The sequence below is a fragment of the Eptatretus burgeri genome, chromosome 7 (genome assembly GCF_056783735.1).
Source record: "Eptatretus burgeri isolate ZD-2024b chromosome 7, Ebu_testis_v1, whole genome shotgun sequence".
NCBI classification, from domain to species: domain Eukaryota; kingdom Metazoa; phylum Chordata; class Myxini; order Myxiniformes; family Myxinidae; genus Eptatretus; species Eptatretus burgeri.
The window spans coordinates 32,118,113-32,140,612 of NC_140967.1; the positions used below are offsets into that span (position 1 = coordinate 32,118,113).

Sequence of the window (22,500 nt, forward strand, 5' to 3'; positions counted from 1 at the left end):
ACTATGACATCATAGGTCACAAGGTCTGGCAGCCATCTTGGATTTACCCCAAAAACCTCCAAAAAATATTCTCCAGAACATCTGGACAGATTGAAGAAACTTCACAGACATATTCCACATGACTTGGGGATGCTAGGGTGATGAAGAATAATTGATAGGTCATGTGGTTTGGTGGCCATATAGGATTGAAGAAAAATATAAAATGTTTTCTCTCGAACCCCTTATCTGATCAAAGCAAAATTTATCAAATATCATCTTCCACCGTGAAAATGATGACGTCATAGGTCATGTGCTGTGGCAGCCATAGTGGATAGAAAACAAACCTCACCCGATCAAGACAAAACTTCACACGTGACCACTACCCAATAATGGGCAGTGTGCGAATTTTCAATGCCATAGGTCATGTTCGATTGAAAATAGAAACTTTCAAAACCATTTTCTCTGAAACCACTTACCGCATCAAAGTGAACCACATCACATTACATGGAGCAATTGTCGTGGATCATAACTGCAGCGATTCAAATCGATCATGACGGCGGTTTCTGAAATATAATTTTTTTTTCTCCATGAAACCAATGTGGCTGTCAAACCACGTGACTGATGACGTCATTGTTAAAACAAAATATTTCCAGCTTATAAAAAATATATAAGGGAAATGGATCATAACTGGATGAAATGGATCCTTATAAAAATATAAGGGAAATGGATCATAACTGCAAAGTCCAGTTTTGAGAGGTTATTCGGTTTCGGAAAAACAAATATTTTAACACACCGAACAAATCATATCTTATTTCCTCCATGGAGCTATTCGTGTCTGTGGTTGGTTGCATCGTAAGCTCCGCCCATTTTGCAGGACACGCCTTCCCTCAACTCTGCAAACGTCACAAGCACCACCTTTTGGCAAGGCCACGCCTTTCTCCTGAAGCACCCAGAAATGGAGGCCATATTTTTCACTAAACATACGCTCCGGATGTTTATCGAGACGTTTTGCACATTTGAAGACGGAACGAGTCTTCTCTCATAAAATAAAGTTCCCGTTTTGAGGAAACAAACGTACATTTTGATTACACCACAAACGAGTAATGCATGTTTTTGTGTGCAACGATCGCGGCAGCGGTCTAATATACACCGCCCAATGAAGGTACATTAATTCTCGCGTTATGCAAAGGAAAGAAAACCGCACTCCTTCATGAAGAAACTTTTCCTTCAGGAGCCGATAACAAAGGCCCGACATGCTGCGAGATGCGAGTGGTGCTCGCGCGACCACCGAAGCGGCTGCGGAACCGCCGTCGGATGGCTTGTGTGCATGGAGAGAGTACGTGGGAAAATTGCGTGCTATGAGAGCAGCACAGCCCGCGTCGGCCATGTGCATAAGTGGTGTGAAATCTGCGGAACCGCCGTCGGACGGCTTGAGTGCATGGAGAGAGTGAGCGTGGGAAAATTGCGTGCTGTGAGAGCAGCACAGCCCGTGTCAGCCATGTGCAGAATTGTTATTAAATCCACAGGAGGTGTGCGGATACTGTTGTGGGGATCCCTTTTATCTCCACTCCCTTTCAAAGTGTGGGTCAGATGTTGATCGAAATGGGGTTATATCAAAGCGGGGCGTCATGGTAACCGGCAATAACTGCTCGCACTGAAAAGCACAGCACCTCAAGTTATTATTTTTATAAAACGGTTGTATTTGGCTAATTAGACTTTTTGCATGAATTAGGTTTATTGTGTAAAATGTTGTTTTGCTTGGTACAAGCTAACCTAGAAAGAGCAATCAGAGATTGCAGACCCTCGTCAGGACTTGTTTTGTGTGGTGTATTTTGTGTGCCGTTTGTGTACTGCTGTATTACGTGATTAATTAGAACTGCCACATTATTACTGCGAGCAGTGATGACCGGATACCGATACGTCCTGCTTTGATGCAACTCCGCTTTGATTGGACACCAGACCCATGACATTTTTCATTATTAATCCATTGAATTTAGAATAGGATTAAATTAAATTCAAATTAAATGGAAGACCAAATAGGTCCAGTTCTGCATTGGAGTCATCAGAAGGAACACAAACAAGGAAAAAGCAAAGATGAAGTCATCAGGAGGAACCTGGATGGGATTCACATTTCAGCTGCTACTCCTCTACCCTCAAACCCCTCGAGGGACAGCCAAGTGAACCTCATTCAAAAAAGTATACAAAAAGAAAAAAAGAACCCAGATCAAAGAAATTAAATAATTTTGACTGCCAGACCATGTGACAGATAAAGGTGAAATTTAAAACTTGTATTCACATCACCACCAGATCATAAATACGAAGTTTCATATCAATTGATTAAGCAGTTCCAGAGTAAACATTAGTTAATATTTTTCTTCAATCCAATATGGCTGCCGAACCACGTGACCTATCAATTATTCCTTAACAAATTTGTACACCCAAGGCTTGGAGAACATTTGTGTGAAGTTTCCCCTCGATCTGTCTAGCCGTTCTGGAGAAGATTTTTTTTAAAGTTTTTCGGGTAAATCCAATATAGCTGCCAAATCATGTGACCAATGACGTCATATGTGTGAAGCTTTTGCTCCTCATGGAAGGGCGGTCACACATGTAAAGTTTTTCCTCGATCTGTTCAGTCACTTCAGAGAAGAAGATTTTTGAGGGTTAAAAAAAAACTTAATATGGTTGCCGAATGTGACTGATGTCATCATAAAAAATTTTTTCTGTCGACAATTTTATCCCCAGATGACTCTCAAAAATGTACATGCTGATCAGATGCAGCGTTCTACACGTGCAATTAATGACGTCATAACGAAGGCACCTATGACATTAAAAAACAAATATCACACTTATTCCCCATGAGGAGTACTTGCTTTGTGCCAAGTTTCAATTTTTTCCTTGGTGTGGTTTTTAAGAGATACAGGTGCAAAGTTGTTCTGTTTTCCAAACATGGCTGCCACACCACATGACCTATAAAATCATAATTGTCAAGAAAGTATTCTACATGAGGAGTCGCTCCAATGGTGAAAATTTTATGTCAATCCGACAAGTGGTTGCGGAGAAAAACATTAAAGTTCTGTGCGGACAAACAAACAAACAGAGATGAAACATCACGCATGGAGCAACACTTGGCAAAACAGCACAACGTAGAATGACACTCGGTAGCGCACATACCTCTGGCAGGTGGAACAGTTCACATTTTGTTCCCCACTGATGGCTGGATCCGATTCAAAATCCAATCCGCTTGTTCTTGTCACCTAACAAACTCATCCACCTTGCTTCATCATAACTCGTCTACAACGTTTTGAGATATATATATATATATATATATATATATATATATATATATATATATATATATATATATATATATATATATATATATATCTCAAAACGTTGTAGACCAGCTATGATATAGGTTAACATACACACACATATGCTTAACATACACAGGTTAACATACACACACAGGTTAACATACACACATATGCTTGGAAGGTTAACAAACAAAAGCAACCTCAATTCCAAGATCATTCCATTGTCTTGAAAATTAAAAGTTTCATATATATATATATATATATATATATATATATATATATATATATATATATATATATATATATATATATATATATATATATATATATATATATATATATATATATATATATATATATATATATATATATATACACACACACACACACACACACACACACACACACACACACACAAACACACAAACACACAAACACACAAACACACACACACACAAACACACACACACACCAGAAAGAGAACAGCCCCACTCTGGGCCACTGGACTTTGTGAACAACCCGAGGTGAGGCTCCTGTACAGGGGAGTGCACATCTCTCGATGCCACGTCACTGACAGACAGCTGATTATTGTCGTGAACAGCATACGCAACTGCAAAATGTATGTTGTACCACATTTTACCGATTTAATAAAGAGTCTGTTTTGATCATCTTAAAACAAAGTACAAACAAAACTGTCAAATTGGCATTATGGTTTGAGCATCCACTCTGGGCCTGGATTTGAACCACCGACCTCCCAGGCTGAGTCATACCAAAGACTTAAAATGGTACGTGTACTGCTTCCTTACTTGATGTTCAGCATTTAAAAAGATAAAGCACGGACAAACAACCATAGCTTCGCAAACATTGCAAAGGAATTGATGGGCCTCCTCTTGTGTTGAAGTTCTTTGTAAAGGAACTGGTATTATAACTTTACAGACCACTTAAAAGTCAACAGCTACAAACAACTCCAAGTTTGATACAATAAATGTCATTTAAAGCCACTTTATTTGAGTATGCCACAAGGAGGGGTTAAAAAGAACGAAAAAAAGAAAAAAAGAACTTGGCATCTTCTTCGCCCAGGAAAGAGCAGTTTCATGATGTACCTATTGGCAACACAAAGCAGAAGATGGCATCAGAGGCAATTTCCCCAAAATAAACAAATAAAATTACTGCCGTGTTCACACACGTCTGAGTCAGTTTGAAATGCTGCTGAAAGGGTCAGTAGGTTTTCAATTTTGGTGTAAATAAGTAAAACCCAATTCACATAGTGCCCAATTATACCGCTAAGGCGAATGCTTGGTGTACAGATCGGCATGTATGTGGCGGCTTTCCCCAGATAGGAAGCAGCTGATCGTTTGGAAAGTTAATCTTAAGCAGAACAATAGCTATTTATAAACAAAGAAAAATAAATGAACAAAGAAACATACCAAAGAAACAAAAGAGAAACCAGCCCTGAGTGCTTGGAAGGTTAATAAACAAAAGCAACCTCAATTCCAAGATCATTCCATTGTCTTGAAAATTAAAAGTTTCTCTCTTGCAATCAGTCAAATCTCTGATGTGTGCATGCTGTGTGGTTAATCATGGCCTGTGGTGCTTGCCAGGCTTGGCAGTGGCCCAGAAGTGCTGCATTAACCAAATGGAACACCAATCGTGGAATGCACAGGCATGGATGACAGCAGTTACATCACATGCTGGCAGGAAAATTACAGCAGGGAAAGCATCGGCAAATGGTTCCATGGAACGAGACGATAAGGCTATCGTCCTGCCTTGAAGCACGAAGCAGCAGTCAAAAGATTCCATGGATGGTTATAAAATATTCAATGTGGGACCAGTGCACAGAGTTTCTTACACTGGTTCTTTTCTCTTTTGTTTTTTTTTTCTGGGTGCTACATATTTGTGCATGGCAATATGCTTGATATGCTTCCCTCCTCTATCAAGCGTTTAAAAACTCGACGCCTCCTATTTACCCCACTGGATCGGCATCAAATACTGGAGGCAGCCCAGCTCCGCTACCTGGCAAACTGGCAGGGCGCAAAGATTGTGCTCTGCTTAGCAGTGACATGTCATCCATGACAGTTCGACAGCCAGATGGCTCTTTAATGTGACACGAGAAATGCTGGAACAAAAGTTAATTTGAACCGGGACGTGTCTACGTTCTGGTTGAAAGCTCCACTTGCCAATAGGAAAAGGAGGATAACACCATACCTTGTGTCATTTCGTTACACATCAAAACTATCTAATGCTGGGACTTTGTTAAAGCATTAATGAAGCTGTCAGGGTTATAAACGTCCATTTTTACTTAATGCAATGTGAACTATGCATTGTATGATATGTAGGCCAAGGCCTAAATTGATGTGCAATACTCATTGAGATAGTTAGGATTCACACAAGGCAGTGACAAAAGGTTTGCAATTCTCTCATGTTTCTCTCGCTTCCTGAAGTAGGAAAGGAAAGGAATGGCCCCTAGCCTTCTTTCTTCAGTGACTTATGGGCTCCATATAAGCCCAGTAGACAAAAGGTATCACGAAAAAAGCCGAGGGGAGAGAGAGAGAGAGAGAGAGAGAGAGAGAGAGACAGACAAAGAGAGAGAGAGAGAGAGAGAGAGAGAGAGAGAGAGAGAGAGAGAGAGAGAGAGAGAGAGAGAGAGACAGAGACAGAGACAGAGACAGAGACAGAGACAGAGACAGAGACAGAGACAGACAGAGACAGAGACAGACAGACAGAGAGACAGAGAGACAGAGAGAGAGACAGAGAGACAGAGAGACAGAGAGAGAGAGAGAGAGAGAGACAGAGAGAGAGACAGAGAGAGAGAGAGAGAGAGAGAGAGAGAGACAGAGAGAGAGACAGAGAGAGAGAGAGAGACAGAGACATAGAGAGACAGAGAGAGAGAATAGTCAGCCAAAGTTACTTCGTTGCACCACACATTGTACCATGTTGGGGTTTGAGTTACTGCATTTCGCTTTGACTGTGGAATAAACTCACATTTGGAGTTTACCCGCCTGGCGATGTGGATCTATCGAGTAAAGAGCCTTGCTGTTTTGTGACATTCACAATTATGATCAATGAGTCAGGCTTGATTACTATTCTTCTTCTTTCTTTTGGTTCACGAGCGCCAGCCAGAGTGACCACTATATTCGTTGTCTGTCTGTCTGTCTGTCTGTCCAGAGCATAACTCCGTGGACGTTGATCCGATCTTGATGAAACTTGGTTATGTGTTCGATATCAATGTCAAGTTGTGTTTTCATGGATGAGGGCGTGCTACGCCCATTGTGGGCGGAGCCACACCCAAAAAATACCCATTTTTAGGGGGTAGTCGGATTAAAAATCTATCTTCTCCAAGGGAATTGACTGAATGGAATGGGTTCTTCAGTATTTGAATAGCAAAATGAATTATCTAAAACTTGCCGTTGTCCAATTTTTCATTTTCGTCCCAAGGTCAAACACTTAGAAAATTGTGAATTTTGACATAAAAATCATACGACCGCCCAAACTTTGAGAGCTCGGATGACAATATTTTTTATGCATAATCTTGAGGTCATTCCCCACCTAAAGTCTTGAAACCATTTTGCTCCATCTCGAACACCTTGCCCGTGGCGCCTCCTTCAAGTTTGTTTTACGCTGATTTCATCAAAGTATGGATAATCCGAGGAGTGCGAAATGCCATATAACCTATATGACGTTATATTGTTCCTGGAATGTTCCAGAGGAAGTTTTGCACCAAACATCATTATCTTTGACCTTTAAAGGTCACAAAGGTCAAATTTTCAAAGTTGTGGGAATCGAACCAGGTTTTCGACCTTCTTCGACGAACTAACTCCATTAAGCTCCAGCACGTATCCTGTTGCCTTATTATCTTGCCAAAACGAAGTTTTTGCAAGATATGTTACTCAGCTTGTATGTTTTTTTATTTTTATTTTTTTGTCTGTAATCCCGAATAAAAAATTCTGCAGAGCACAGTTATCATTGGAAATTTTTGTAACTTCGCATATCAGAGGCCTATCGAGGTCCCTTTCAGCACTTAAAATTTTGAAGGTCAAGGTCACTTTGTCGCAAATCAGGGGAGTCGACGAAACCCTTATTTTTTGAGTAATTTTGATCGGATAGTCTTTAAACTTCATGGGAATATAGTTCATGGTCTGGCGCTGAGCTGATTATTTTTTGGTGGCGATTGGCCTTGAACTTCATGGTTAACGCCTAAGGTCAAACATATTTGACCCCAAGGTCAAATTTTCAAGTTTTAGTAACCATATCGTGTAGTACCTCAAATTGAACACCTCGATGAGTGCTTTCTAGATATGTCAAGCTTGAGACATTATGACGTCATTTGGTGACGTTATGAGGCAAACGCATATTTTTCATGGTTACTCTGGAGAACGATTCTCATCGGAATCTCTCGTAAGCAGATATTCCTCAAGGAGTCGCTCCTGGTGGATAGCAGCTCTGTTCACCTCAGTGTGACCTTAAAGAAGTCACACGTGGTCACCTTTTGGCAAGATGGTTTTTTTATTTTAATGTCCACAACATTGTTTTATGACCTTTAAAGGTTCTGCAAAGGTCAAATTTTGAAAGTTGTTGAACGAAACTGGGTTTTCGACATTTTGCAGCTAATAACCTGTCACTCGTACCACATCATGTTGATCGTTTTTATAACTTGGTCAAAATTATCACATTGTCTCATCCTTGACTTCTGAAACAATCTACATCATCAGATACCGCTCGTGAACGATTGTCGTCTTCAGATTTGTCTTTTCTATTTTTCCCCCCTTTTGGAAAGGAGGGTGTGGAGGCAGGCTTCAGTGGCCTCCCTCCTGGATCAGCTGGTGATGTTGCTCTTGATCACATCTTAAGCTTTCTCTGTTATTCCTTTACACAGGATTACGAACTTAACCGCAGGTCTCCAAATGCTGCCCCAGGAGATCCCAGGCTTAATGCAACTTTTTCCTCATATAAAGAGAACGATTTTGCATTCTTGGAAAAAACATTCCTTGAACATTTTGGCAATTGTTCTAATTTCTGTTGAATTATCTTTTACCCTAATGACAAACTCGCAGCCATTTTGTTTTTAATTATTATTATTTTTTACAGATGCACTCTTTCTCACTAATTGCAAAAAAAAAAAAAATTCAATCAAAGGTGACAACTATATATTGCTTTCTACTGTGTCCCAATTTCACTCCTGGAAACATTAAAGGTGAAACGACTCGGCGGTGTAATGGTTAGAGTGTCCACTCCAAGTCTAGGAGGTGAGCAGTTCAAACCCCGACCAAGTCGTTCCAAAAACTATTAAAAATAACCAACAGGACCGCTCTCCTCTCACTTCAGAAAGGTTGGTGGCTTCTCAGTCTCCTGGTACCTTTTATCTGGTCTATTTAAAATTGATCTGTCATATAAAGGCCACGAGCCCGCACATATTCATCCGGTTCCACTGATCTCTATTCCTTCGTTTTCCCAAATCCAGTCCTCCGTAATGGCTGACTGCTCTCACGTCGACTCCATAACATTCCTGTAATCGTTAATATTCTCACAAAGCTCTCTGCACCTCATATCTACCTGCTTGTCAGCACTCACTGATCATCAAGTCAACCTTCCACTTCTCATCAAGTCTTACTATTTTATTGTGAGCCTGGATTTTCGTTTTTCCACAAATAAACTAAATTAAAAAAATAAAAGGACAATCAGGAGAGTTAAACAAAACCTGGCAAGGCCTTACCGTCATCTGATTGAGCTGAGAACATTTACTCCTCGATGTATTCAAATGGCTCCGGTGGTTCAGGCTCCTTCTCCTCCTCCTCTATCTTGGGTCCATGTGCCGCCACAGACTCTACCAGATCCTCTGCATCGCTGCTCTGATCCCGCAGCAAGATGATTCCACCCATGGACAGCTGTTTCATCACACCACGCATGGCTTGGTGTGACCATCACACCTCAATAGATTGCATGAGATCACAGTTCAACATGTTGCGCAATTTGGCATCACATAGTATCAATGCGGTTTGCAAGGTCAATCATATCCTCACATGATAAGAATTAACAACTCTCCATCTTAATAAGCCTCCCGACCATAAACACTCTCCTCAAAATTACATGGTGATTCATAAGAATTGAAGCTATGTAAATGTTTTAATACCATGATGTTGATGCATAGAACTGATGTTTAAGAACTTTTCATAGTAAGGGTTAAGATTGTGAAGATAACGATTGTTGGATTCCAAGAGAAAGGTCTGATACTGTAGAGTTGTTGTTTGCAACGATCTCAATTGTTCACGTTCAGAGAGGATTCAAACACCAATCCTGTATGAGTGAAACTCCATGTTAAAATGCTATTCGATAGATTTTGAATTGATAGATAGAAGGTACAGTTCAAGACATCAGGCCATGTGACGGGCCGTGCTATCCAAACACCAAAGTCAATTGAGAACATGTGCAGAGCAGTGATCGAGGAGCCAGTGAGGAGAGGAGCGATGAGCTCGGATTCGCACTTTGCCTGAACAGGGCATCAGTAAGAAGAACACTTTTAAAGGACCTTGAGCTCCAGTTTTCCAGGACACCTTGAGCAGGTGACAAAGAAGTAAGAGTAAGAACATCACAACATCCTTGACTTTATTAAGGATCATGAGCATTATTTAATATGCTCGGCGTCCTCATACCCAAAACGTTCTGACATTGCTTCTGTGGGAGACCATTTGAGGGACATAATCTTCAAAACGTACACTTAAGATGCGATACAACACACAGGATGGAGTTTGAATTGTCAGCCCTTGAAGAGTACTTTTACAACACTCCGTTGGCTTTTGGAAAATGAATATAGAAATAACTAGAAGGGCACTCAGGAGAGCGCATACCTCCGCCACGCAATGCCTGATCCACAAGAACACATCGGGCCCAATACATTTTTGAAATATCATTCTATATATCGCTTTGTGGCCCCGTCTCTCAATGGTGACGAATCACTTTAAAAATTAAATAATCCTCGTATCCAGATTCGGATTCCGATCTTCACCAAAATCGAATCAATTCGTCCTTAACATACACCCAACTTGTCCAACAAGTTTTGTCCGAATCTGTCCAAAACTTTTTGAGATATCATGCTGTATATTGGTTTAGCCCTACCTCATAATGGTGAAGAATCACTTAAAAAATACTAGTAGCCGGATCCGGATTCGGATGTTCACAAAAATCTCATCAGTTCGTCCTCGTCACACACCCAACATGTCCACAAAATATCATCCGGATCCGTACACAACTTTTTTAGATATCCTGCACACAGACAAACAAACAGACAGAAAGGGTTGAAAACATAACCTCCTTCACCTTCGGTGGTGGAGGTAATAACTAGAGAGTCCATAGAACACAATACAATACCCTACGGCCTTCGCAGTGTTCAGGAAGAAACTGCACTTCAATTTTAATAAAATAATGATTTTAAGGAGTGTAAAAAAATAAATCAATAAAATAAAACTGGAAGTTTAGCACTAATGAAATAGTCTTATACATCACCCTTATATACTGTAATAAGACAACGTTGATTCGCAGTTTAGGAGATGGAGGCTTTCTTGATCACCGTAGAACACTGCGTCAATCAGCATTGTACATAGCCAGATCTGCAGTCTCTTCTTCACCCCGATAGGCCTACTGTACCCTCTCACATGTCACACCCTTTCATGCTATAAATCGATATGTAGCATGGTTCTGGGAAGTATTATGAAGGAAATTTGTGTTCTACAGTGTTCAAGTATATAATTCAATTTAAATTAATGTTTAAAGAGGTTTAAAGTCATAAATAAATTCCGTGTTTTACCACAATTTTCCACAGTGTCGATTACATCACCCAACCTAACACGTCACATTAGTTATTAGTGTTTGCTGTATATGTCTATAAAGACGTCCTTAAAACCAGTAAAGTTTCGTGTTTGGAATGATTTCTAATTTTGTTTCACTGCCAGGCAGGCAGGCAGAGTAACAATATCATCTCACTCCTCCTTGCACAAAGGCAAAGTTCGTTAAAGTGGAAAACTCGTCTTCCCATTCATGTTCCAATTTGTGTTCACAATATCATTCAATGTAAATAAATTGTTCCTCGATCGTTAACTGACAAGACATACAGACGTACGAACGGACATGAACCAATTGCTTTACCCCGCTTTTTATATCGCGTGCGTGGAGTATCAAAACGTTTACATTGGCTCAGTGTTTCATTACTTCAATGTGGTCACATTTTTATTTGAAGTAAAACAAGAGAACTAATGCTATCTCAAAAAAATAGAAAAGAAGCTTTATAGCTCAAAGATAGTGCCACTCACCTTTCAGCTACTGTCTAGTCTGGGAATGACTCTGGACCTGACAATAAACGATTATCCCAGTGCTTCGACCAGAATGCTGTCCTTCAGAGGGAATTAATCTAGGAGCTCCCATCTGCTCGTATTTGCTGGTGGACGATGAAGATTCCACTGTGTGTTTTGAAAACAGTTCGGTTGTCCGAGCAAACTTTGTACTCCCTACCCTAATCGACAAGGTGTATTGCTTCAGCAGCATTGCTGCCACCCTCAGGAACGATGCGACCAGCAGCTACGGTGCTGAAAATGAATGTGGGAATGAATGAAGTGCCTTTGGACTAATCCACACGATTGTACAAAATGGACATTGTTCTTTGGAACTTTTTTCACAACCACTGGGGATTTCGAATTCTACTCTCATGACGATTTCTTGATTTCTCTAATCTCCATGATATTTTCAACTTTTTGCCCGTTACATGTTCAGAAATGTCAAATTCATGAATCAACGGCATTGGCATATTCATAACTGATGCAAATCGAAATATTCACCCAAAATGTAAAGTCAACATGATTTTAAACATGAGAAACATAATTCTTTGATATTGTACACTTTTCATGCAATCTCGTGTACCCAATGTCAAGAATTGTAGGTTTCTGTGCAAAAATGCATAAATTAGCATATTGCATAACTAATCGGGAAATAATTCGACAAATTAACATATGATGCAAAAACATATTTTTTTTCCATCGCATTTATTTCTTGATGATTTATGCGTGTGCAAATTTTCAAATACATCGGACCATCGACGATCTGGGAGGGGAGGGGCCTGAGAAGCCCCCCTCCAGTCTGGGAAAGCTCAAAATCACCCAGTTCAGTTTGGGTCAAGTAAGTGAAGGCGATACTATGCTTTCTCAGCTATTAGGTAAAATATCAGTGAAATGCACAAATAACTCAAAATTGGCCATGAGAAATTCTGTCGGCAGTCAACAAGGCAATTTAGAAATGCCCATGGTGGAAAGAGTTGCTCTCTGTACAACAATATATCATTGCAATCCATAGACTCACACTCATGGGAGCAATAAGTTCATTGAAAGTGTGAGCCATATTCTGGAGAGAGAGAGAGAGAGAGAGAGAGAGAGAGAGAGAGAGAGAGAGAGAGAGAGAGAGAGAGAGAGAGAGACAGAGACAGAGACAGAGACAGAGACAGAGACAGAGACAGAGAGAGAGACAGAGACAGAGACAGAGAGACAGAGACAGAGACAGAGACAGAGAGAGAGACAGAGACAGAGAGACAGAGACAGAGACAGAGACAGAGACAGAGACAGAGACAGAGACAGAGACAGAGACAGAGACAGAGACAGAGACAGAGACAGAGACAGAGACAGAGACAGAGACAGAGACAGAGACAGAGAGAGAGAGAGAGAATCAAATACAGCATTGGAGTAGTCAGAAGGAACTCGAATAAGCAAAAGGCAAAGATAGTCATCAGGAAGAACCCGGATAGATAGATTTCAGTAGTTACTCCCAAAGCTGAAATGCAGCAAAATGTATAAGCTACCAGAGGTCCAGAAATTGAGAAGCACAGTCCACACAGCTTCAGGATATGGAAGAAACAATCAAATGAAAGTCATCATCAACAATTTGGGTTTCAGTAATATCAGGCAGACTATGGATGCATTCACATGGCACAAAATGAAAATCGTAGCGCAATTTTGGAGTAGTGCTTGTGATCTCTAGAAATGCAAAAAGGGATGCAATGTCAAATCTGTATCGAGGATTTGTCATTCTTTGCAAACTCACTTCAAATTAATAATGAACCAGCTATACCAATCAGTTCGACATGGCAAATTGGTACATTGAAATCGACCTGGGTAGCAGTCATGCAAGTCTTGACTTCCTTCAAGTGTTGGATCACATGAAATTGACCGGCACATATCCAGTGACCTTGCCAAACATCATCCAAAGGAGGTTAATAAATGTTCGGTCCTCCCTACCCCCACCCCTCCAACCCATAAGCTCTACCGAGATGAACCCGTTTATCTGTTAAGGAATAAAATAATTTTCCAATAAGTAACATATGTGACAATAGAGAACACAAGCAAAAACAATGTGCAGAATAAAAATAATGTTGCGTCAACGGCTCAACTCATGTCGAGATGTCGCGGCAGGAGGTTAAAGTCTCATGATGTCCTGAGCAGCTAGACTCCTATGGAGACGTTCTAAATTAGTGGCGGACAACGTGTGCGGGGGTTGTGAGGAGAGGCACGAGAAACCTTAAAGCTTTTATACCCAATGGGTATATTTTCCAAACCACAATAATAAAAAGAACCAGAGATGACTGAACTCAACAGAGGAGACGATGGCGGGTTGTGGTGGGGAAGAAAAGGAAAATACAGCATTGAAAATAAATAATTATGTACAAATAGGTAAAAAAATCTAAAGAAGCGAAGGCGCCTCAAACCGGACTCGGTCACAGATGGGAAGGGAACAAAAAAAACAGGGGGACTCAGCTCTAGGGCAGCAGGGATGAGGAGGGGCGAGGGCAACGACGGCAAGGTGAACAGACGATGGCAGGACGATGAGGAGATGGGCAGGAAATAACAAGGACGACGAGGAGACAAAGCACACGGGCAGGTCGACAAAACGAGACACAGGGCGAAGAGAGGCACAGGCAGGCAGGACAACCTCCTCAGAGAAAGCTCTCCTCTTTTTCCTCAAAATTAACACTTTCTCTCTCGACCTCGACAATACTCTCTTCCAGTGGTTGTTTTTTTGGATACATTGTAGAGGCTCGTATGAGAGCGAGCGAACACACAACGCACAGGAAGGGGGTCATGAGACAAGAGGATACCAGTTCTCCTCAGACCAATTCCTTCTCGAACATGTTCTGTCTCTGTCTCTGTCTCTGTCTCTGTCTCTGTCTCTGTCTCTGTCTCTGTCTCTGTCTCTGTCTCTGTCTCTGTCTCTGTCTCTGTCTCTGTCTCTCTCTCTCTCTCTCTCTCTCTCTCTCTCTCTCTCTCTCTCTCTCTCTCTCTCTCTCTCTCTCTCTCTCTCTCTCTCTCTCTCTCTCTCTCTCTCTCTCTCTCTCTCTCTCTCTCTCTCTCTCTCTCTCTCTCTCTACCAACTGCCTTTTCGGCTCCTCCCTTTCATTCCACTTCGGCAACGCTCTGCCTCTTTTGGAGGCATCCATCACTCCATCCTCCCTTCTCAGGGCAATGTTCCGCCCTTTGTTCATAGCTCCTCCCCCACCTCTTTCATTGCAACTCTCCTGGCGCCCCCCGGTAGAGGATGCCATGGAGGTTTTACAAACAATTTCCTTAACCATAATCCCTAACGACTTATTACCACGTAGCACCCTCTGTGTGGCACACATGCAGACAAGACAATTCTTAAGCTGACGTTTCCCCACTTGTACATCGAGATGGCTATCTACGCGCACACGGACAATGCTACACTATACAGTACATTCCTATCTGTTTGATGGTCATGTCTAACCACACAAACATAACAATAAGCGCATTTCTCTAAATAGCGCATCATTGGTGGATTCCAAACAATCCCTACAGGAATCATACTCCGAAGAGCCACAGTGATGAACCTATGCTGTTGCTTGTTGATATGATACGTAACACTTTTAAAGAAGACTCGAAACTCTAATTAAAGGGAGTAAGTATGTACGTGGCACATGGAGTCAAGACTCCATGCGGGATCAACATCTGACGCCTTTTTTTTTGCATACGCAACAAATAGATGACCAAGCATACTCCTCAATACTGAGTATGCAATTCAATCCATTGTTAAGGCCATTTAGAAAAAAACAAATAAATGACAACGCAACATTCTTTTCTCATTAGGTTTCAGTTTGTTTCTAGATGTTGCTCTTGGCAGAACTCCGTGCGGTATCAGGTGTAGCCACGTACCGGTTTAAATGGTTGATAGCGCACACCTTCCGCCATGGACAGAACTTTGAGCTGCGCAGGCATGATGCGGGCCGGGTTTGACAAGAGCTCAAATGTGGGCTCAGTTTCCTTCTTCTTCTCCTCGTTACTGCGATCCGTCTCATCCTGCAATGGGATTGGCAAGCCATATTTATTTTAAATTTACATAAGGAAATGCCATTGTGCCACCAAGTCACGACGATCATGATGTTAGTCCAGAGTCCACAGCAAGTTGAGTGGGGGTACTTAGTATTCCATACAATGTGTGTTTGGCACACTGTATGACTTGCAATCCACAATCGTAAGGAAAATGACATCAGTGAGACTGCTAACCCAAAGCACACTGACAAAGGACATCTCCCTCGACATTTTTTATTTTTATTTTTAAAGGAAGGATTGCAGCATATTAATTTTTTTTTTTTACAAGATTTAAGGCTTCTAGTGGAACTGCCAGAGTCCATAAAAAAACCCAACAAACCAGAGCAAAAGAAAAAACGTAATTTCACTTGGGTGGGGGAGGGATTATTGTTTAGTAGTGACTTCTATCCCGAATAGCTTGGTTTTGTCTCCACCAATCGGTTGCTATATTCTCCTGAGCAGCCCAGCAACACCGACACCCTCACGGGAAGGAGCTTTGCAAAGATTTCAAGTGCGTGCTGCAGAGCCACTGGTAAATATGGATTTCAGCGGAGCCAAAGGAAAATGTCTTGCTTGCCGACTTGGTACGTGTTTGAATACTTTCTTTGGAGATGCAACTCATGACTCCAACCTTCATTGTGACTAACTGCCATTCACTTTTCGAACTTGTACTAAAATATCTCTTCACAGGCATGTTCGTATGAATTATCATATAATGAATATTCCTCCTTCTTCCTCTTTTGGATGGTGTAAAATGTTTTCATCATAAAGTAGCAAATGCATTTAATCACTTGGCCAACCACTCAAAATGGCTTACAATGGAAAATAAAAGTGAGAGAATAGAACTGAACAAACAAGTGCAGAAGCGAACAAATATTAGCTGAGGAACAATATCCATTGTGTATGCCCAGAAAGGGGAAAGGAACGAGATGAAGGTGGAGGGTAGAGGGTGGGGGAGGGGAGGGGGGTTGGAGGGGAGATACATTGAGACAAAATTGAGAAAAGTTGGAAGAAAGAGAAGGGATGACGGGGGAGTTTGTGATGAATGTGGGGGAATTCGCAAAATGAGGATGGCAGGCCTTGCATTTTCAAAATCGGACGGGGCTGATAAATAGGCCTCGTCATGTGGGGTGAGGGGGCTGATTTTTGCCCACGGTGCTGATTTTAAAATTGCTTCAAAATCTTGTGAATTAGTCACTGGTTCACCAACGCCAAATGTCAATGATGCCTCCTTAGCTCGTTTATGCCCAGCTGACTCCAAATGCCTCTTCAAATGATGTTTGGAAATGTTCTGGGTCATTCCTGAACAGTATCTTAGAGCTGTATCACTGAAACAGCAAAAACAATTTCAAAAAATAGCACCGCAAAGCGGGCGTAACCCCTCAACCCCTTGATGCAAACCAATTTCAAGATGGTGGCCATATTGAAAATCGCAGCACACTCATTTTCGAAAGGAACCTTCCTCTACTCAACCCCAACACACCCAGCAAAAATGGATTTAATCGGACAAGGCGTTCTCCTCGAAATTGACGGAAACCAATTTCAAGGTGGCTGCAGTGGCGGCCACAGTGAAAATCGCAGCGTGCCCATTTTGGAAAGGAACCTTCCTCTACTCAACCCCATCATACCTCGCTAGAATAAAATCAATGTGTGAAGCCGTTCTCAAGTTATTGTCCGGAAACCAAATTCAAGATGGCTGCTCTAGCTGCCATATTGGATATCGCATCGCACTGAATATCGAAAGGAACGTTCCTCTACCCAGCCCCAACACACACTGCAAAAATGGATTTAATCGGACAAGGCGTTCTCCTCGAAATCGACGGAAACCAAAAGTTGACAGACGCCCGGACGGACGACCGCCGGACAACGCTTGTGACGGCAATACCGCTTTTCAGCCCAATTCGGGCTGAGGGATAAAAATAGATAAATACTAGTTATTTGAATAAATTTAATAACTGATATACCATAACTGTTTAATGCTAGGCCTAAAATAGACTAAGTTCTTAGTTGTTGGTGATAAGATCAAATACACCAGTATAGTTTTCATGACTGGATTAATATAACATGTCATAAATTAAAAGGAGTCTCTTCTTTGGAACAAAATGTCATTTTACCTTGAATATGCATCAGCCATTGTGAAAGGTCCAGTTATCGACAGTGAAACAAATCGAGGTGACCAACAATCAAATTCAGTTCAACGTCGGATCTCTTGATTATTTCGACGTGGCAACGACAATAGTTAAGGCAACGTAAAGAATTCCTGGTATTCTTCCGATCAGAAAGAATATTAATCTTTCGTGAAAAATTTGTCTGCTAAACTATGTACATACCTGCACATCCTTTCGGCCGATTTAGGCCTAAGTCACATTTGCCATGGCGGCCGTGGGGTCTCCAAAATCTACGGCCACAAGTAATTATACGGCGGCCGCAGTATTTCCACGGTCACACAATGTAGCAGTCACATATGTTTTTTATATTTCTGGTAGGCGCACGGCGTATTTATAAATTGTGGAGACCGAAAACGTGGGGTTGCCGTACGGTCTTTGATTTGATGTCGCACGGTGACCTTAAGGGGGCCCTGCGGCGGCCATAGAATTTTCAAGGCAGACGCAAGGTAGCCTCAAGGTGCCCACAAGGCGACCGCAGGGGGGCCCTAAGGCGAACATGCGGCCAGACAGACAGTAACGAGTGGGTTCATTATTAATTTTTTTTTTTACCAGTTTTTTTGTTTCGGCTTGTCGAATTGCTACGGCGAACGTAGAAATGAAAAAAGTTATAACTTCGCGTTATAATTCCACGGCGACCCCTACGGCCTGTAAAAGATAGCCAAACGGCGTAGGGCCACCCTGAGGCCACCGCAGAAACTCTGCGGCCGCCGCACGTTTCTGTCAATTCAGAGGGTGTATGGCCGCCGTATCCTCGCCGTAGAGCAAATGTGACTTAGGCCTTACACTTTTGAGCACATTTTCGTGTCGTTTGCATACCAAACACCAAAGTAGTTTGACGTATACCTTGCCTTCGTCATCTCCTGTTTCAACACCAAACTCTTTGTTGAAATTAAATTTGTTTAACGTCGATAATTAAATGGTTTTGCTGGCATTGTATGAAGCAGCCATTATCGCCCAATGTTCCAGTTGAATGAAACGTGCCTGCTGAATGTTGTGTAAGTAAAACGGTCGCTGATTTGCTGAACGTATTAATGACGGCTTTTCTGATTGGCGTATAAACGCGGGAAGAACGCTGTCGACGAATCTCTTGGACATTTTCTGCGACAAAATGATTCTGACAGCTGTTACTAGAATGAATTACTGGACCAAATTCCCGGAACAAATTACAAGTATTCACCCAGGAAGTTAATACAAAGAGAGTATTTTCTGGCTAAAGAGCAGAGCTGAAGAAATCAGGCAAGAACGACAAGATAAACTTCTTTTTTTTCACAGCTTAATTTTACGGGCCGATAAAAAGACCCCCTGAAAATCGACCACCGGGTCGATCACGGGGGCGAGGCCGATCGGCCCGATCAAAATGAAAGCCATGGATGGAAGGAGACAGGAGTAAGGGAAAGGGAGGAAGGTCAAAAAAAATCCATTATCTTTGCTTCCGTAATAAACTGATGGCACTTTGGCTCCAGAAAAGGAGGGGAAGGACCATTTAAAATATATACATATACATTGCCATAAACTGTTCTGGAACACACCCACACACCTCTGGTACTCCAAGTCCTGCGTATGCACATCGTACTGGACACTTCACTCATAGATGCTTCCAGCATCGGCTTCATGCCAGCAAAGAGTCCTCCTTGTTTGAGGCTTCAAGGATCAGTCTCAATCATTGTGTGTACGGAAAAGCCACTGGAGACGCATCATGATTCCTGCCTCTTAATCTTTGTGGCCTCGGTGCTCTGCTGCTCTACGCAATTTCCTTTTGCGGTGCTCGAGCTGCCGATTTACCCAACTTTTACCTCTTCCTGGGGTCTGTATAAGCTCCACATGCTCTGATGCTCAACCTCAATCTACAACACGTGGGTAAAACTTGCCACACTTGATGGGGTGGATATCTATTGCTGGATTTGAACCTGCCACTCTTTCTGTGAAGCATGTCACCAGTTCCACTCCAACATACAAATATAAACTTTTGATAGACAACATTGTTCCTTTACCGTGAAAATAAGTTTTGGCCCTTCTGGTCTGGAGCTTCATCCAGTCACACTGTGGATCAGAAGTCTCATGGTTTGAGATAAAATGGCTCATATTTAGTGACAAAGATTATGTTGAGAAGTTCTACTCTGTGCATTTTCTTTGATTCCTATGTTTTATTTTCCAGGCAGTTCGTGGAAGCACCTCAGGTAACCTGTTACTTCACAGGAGCCCCAATTACAGCTAAATGCTGTTCAAGCCACTTTGTGGAGCCAGATCTTGTGAACGAAAAGCTCGAGTGTAACGTTTGATAAACAATTGTTGATTAAAAGTGCATGCATCACAAGACCCAGGCAGCACAAGAAAAGAGCCATCTCTGCTCAGCATGGAATGCAAATCGAAGCGTCCGAGTTATAACAGAGCTCGACTCTGGCTTACGCTGTCCAGATCTAAATCCCATTGAACGCCTGTGGGGAGATCTGAAAACAGCAGTTGAGAGAAGGCACCCTTCAAATCTGGGAAAACTGTAGCAGTTTGCACAAGAAGAGTGGGTTAAACTGCCAGTAGAGAGGTGTAGGAAGCTCATTCATGGCTATAGGAAGTGCTTGACTGCAGTTATTTTGTCCAAAGGTTGTGCTACAAAATATTAAGTCTCGGGTGTCAATAATTTTGTCAATGCCATTTCTTTTTATTTTCTGATTTCAAAGGATATATTAAGTTCTGAATCAAAAACAAAGGTTCTGTAATATTCACAGTGAAATAAAGAATTGTGGAGACAAAATACTTTTGTCAATTTCAACTTATTTTTTTAGAGAAAATTGAGTTATTTGAAAAAAGTGCAAGGGTGCCAATATTTTTGGCCATGACAGTAATGCACAAAATTGTCATTACCTCTGCCACCGAAGGTAGACGGACGTTAACTTTTCACCCCTGTCTGTCTATCAGTTTGTCTGTTAGCAGGGTATCTCAAAAAGTTATTGATGGATTCTGACAAATCTTGGTGGATAGGTCTGGTGTGTGACAATGAGGTGAATTCATTGGATTTTGCTGAAGATCCAGACACGAGAATTAAAAAATTTTTTTTATCAATTCTTCACCATTTAAAATGAGGCCAAATATATTGCGTGATATTTCAAAAATGTATTGGGCGGATTTGGACAAAAACTTGGTGGACAGCTTGGATTGCATGACAAGGACGAAATGAGTATTTTGGTGAAGATCCGGATCTAGATCGGGCTTATCAGTGGGATACAAAACATAAACTGCTCAGCCTAGCGCAAGTATGCATTCTACCGAGTGCCATTCGAGTTCACATTTGCCTTTTCCTTCAATAAGCCACTGCATGGCCACTTCCATCGTCTTGTGGAACCATTCCCCTGTATTCGCACAGTGCAATGTGCATTCTGTCTTCCCCATATCACAACAAATGAACATGTTACGGAATATCATCAACAATGGAACTAATCAAATTGTAACAATGTTGGCTCAGTGGTGTGAATAAAAGGCGAATGAAAATCTACTGATCAAACAACTCCAGCTTTTGACTCACCACCTCCATCTTCTCTTCATCCTTCTTCTTCTCTTTCTCCTTCTCCTTCTCCAACTTCTTGTACTTGGCAGTGATGGATAACACTGCTGTAGACACCTGTATAGAAAGGCAGCAAGCTTGAGGGAGGCAAATGCAGAACCAAAAAAAAAAATTCAGTTATAGAGGAGCGGTGGGAAAGGAGTTAACGAGTGAAAGAAAGTGAACAAAATATTCTGTTCACAAGGAAATCATCTTGGGGTTTGAATTCAAGCTTCCCAGCTCAGTGGAAATTGCTTGCACTGGACGTGAAGACACTTGAACAAAGCCCTACCTCGGAAATTTGTGAAATCATTTCTCAGGGAAAGCCTTCTCAAACACAAATTTCCCTAATTGAGGCAGTTCTTACAACCTTCAAAGGCGTACTTGGCAAGTTATTCGACATGAAGTTGCAAAGGGATATTTTATCAATAATTCACAAGGTAAGATCTTCCTCGGGGTCAAGAAGGGCCGATTCTCCTCGGAAAAGCTGCACAAATGTGGATTGAACTGTACATAAGCCGAACTAATCAGCATTTTCACCATTTAACTGATGGATTGAACTAATGCGCATTGAATCGTCATTCAGCAAATTAACACTTCACTCTTGAAAAGTTAATGGAACAGCTGCATTAAATCCAAGAAATGCCTTGCGATATTATAGTGAGCTGTACTTCCAAAAATAAAAGCACAACAAGGTGTTTGCTCTCTAAAACCTGACACGTACTCAACACAGCCATGATCCGCGGGTTGGAAGGGGGACAAACACTGCTTTGCATCGATGCATTCATTTCTCCTCTCCCTGGGATTTCCTCATTCATGAAAACCCGTCCTTGGTAAAGGAAATTTCAACTTTATACGGAGAATCTCCGAATGGAGAAAAGTTAAAAAAAAAACGAGTTCATTCATTTAAACTCTTCTTTTCTCTTTAAAGAGGAATCCTCGTCACCCAGATCTGTATTTTCATCTATTTTAGCTAAAGGATTGTACAATAATATTGGAAGCCTGTTTGAAGGGCAAGGTGTTGGAGGAGGAAGGGAGGAATGGGGGAACATTTCAGTATAGATGACGCAGCTGTGAGTAGAAGCAGAGGAAGCAGCCAGGCATGGATAATGAACAGAGCAGGCTGTGATTATAATTTTGAGACTAATTCTAGG

At 41.6% G+C, this 22,500-nt stretch overlaps 2 protein-coding genes and 1 long non-coding RNA gene across 3 annotated transcripts in view; 1 reads left to right on the forward strand and 2 right to left on the reverse strand.

The window, feature by feature from the left end:
• The window catches only part of LOC147022968 (uncharacterized), a 17,808-nt gene extending 14,515 nt beyond the window's left edge, over nt 1-3,293 (reverse strand). Inside the window, exon 1 of the long non-coding RNA XR_015059970.1 lies at nt 3,151-3,293. This is a non-coding gene — a long non-coding RNA (uncharacterized LOC147022968). The remainder of the gene's footprint in view (nt 1-3,150) is intronic.
• Nucleotides 1-20,041, forward strand: part of SUCLA2 (succinate-CoA ligase ADP-forming subunit beta) — a 131,607-nt gene extending 111,566 nt beyond the window's left edge. The window contains exon 11 of the mRNA XM_085887957.1: nt 19,967-20,041. Coding sequence (XP_085744083.1) covers nt 19,967-20,026 — 60 coding nt within the window. The 3' untranslated portion in view covers nt 20,027-20,041. The remainder of the gene's footprint in view (nt 1-19,966) is intronic.
• The window catches only part of PSMD1 (proteasome 26S subunit, non-ATPase 1), a 294,517-nt gene continuing 276,296 nt past the window's right edge, over nt 4,280-22,500 (reverse strand). The window contains exons 22-25 of the mRNA XM_085887953.1: nt 21,329-21,424; nt 15,488-15,631; nt 9,004-9,175; nt 4,280-4,396 (exon numbers count right to left, since the gene is read on the reverse strand). Of these exons, the coding sequence (XP_085744079.1) occupies nt 9,029-9,175; nt 15,488-15,631; nt 21,329-21,424 (387 nt within the window). The 3' untranslated portion in view covers nt 4,280-4,396; nt 9,004-9,028. The remainder of the gene's footprint in view (nt 4,397-9,003; nt 9,176-15,487; nt 15,632-21,328; nt 21,425-22,500) is intronic.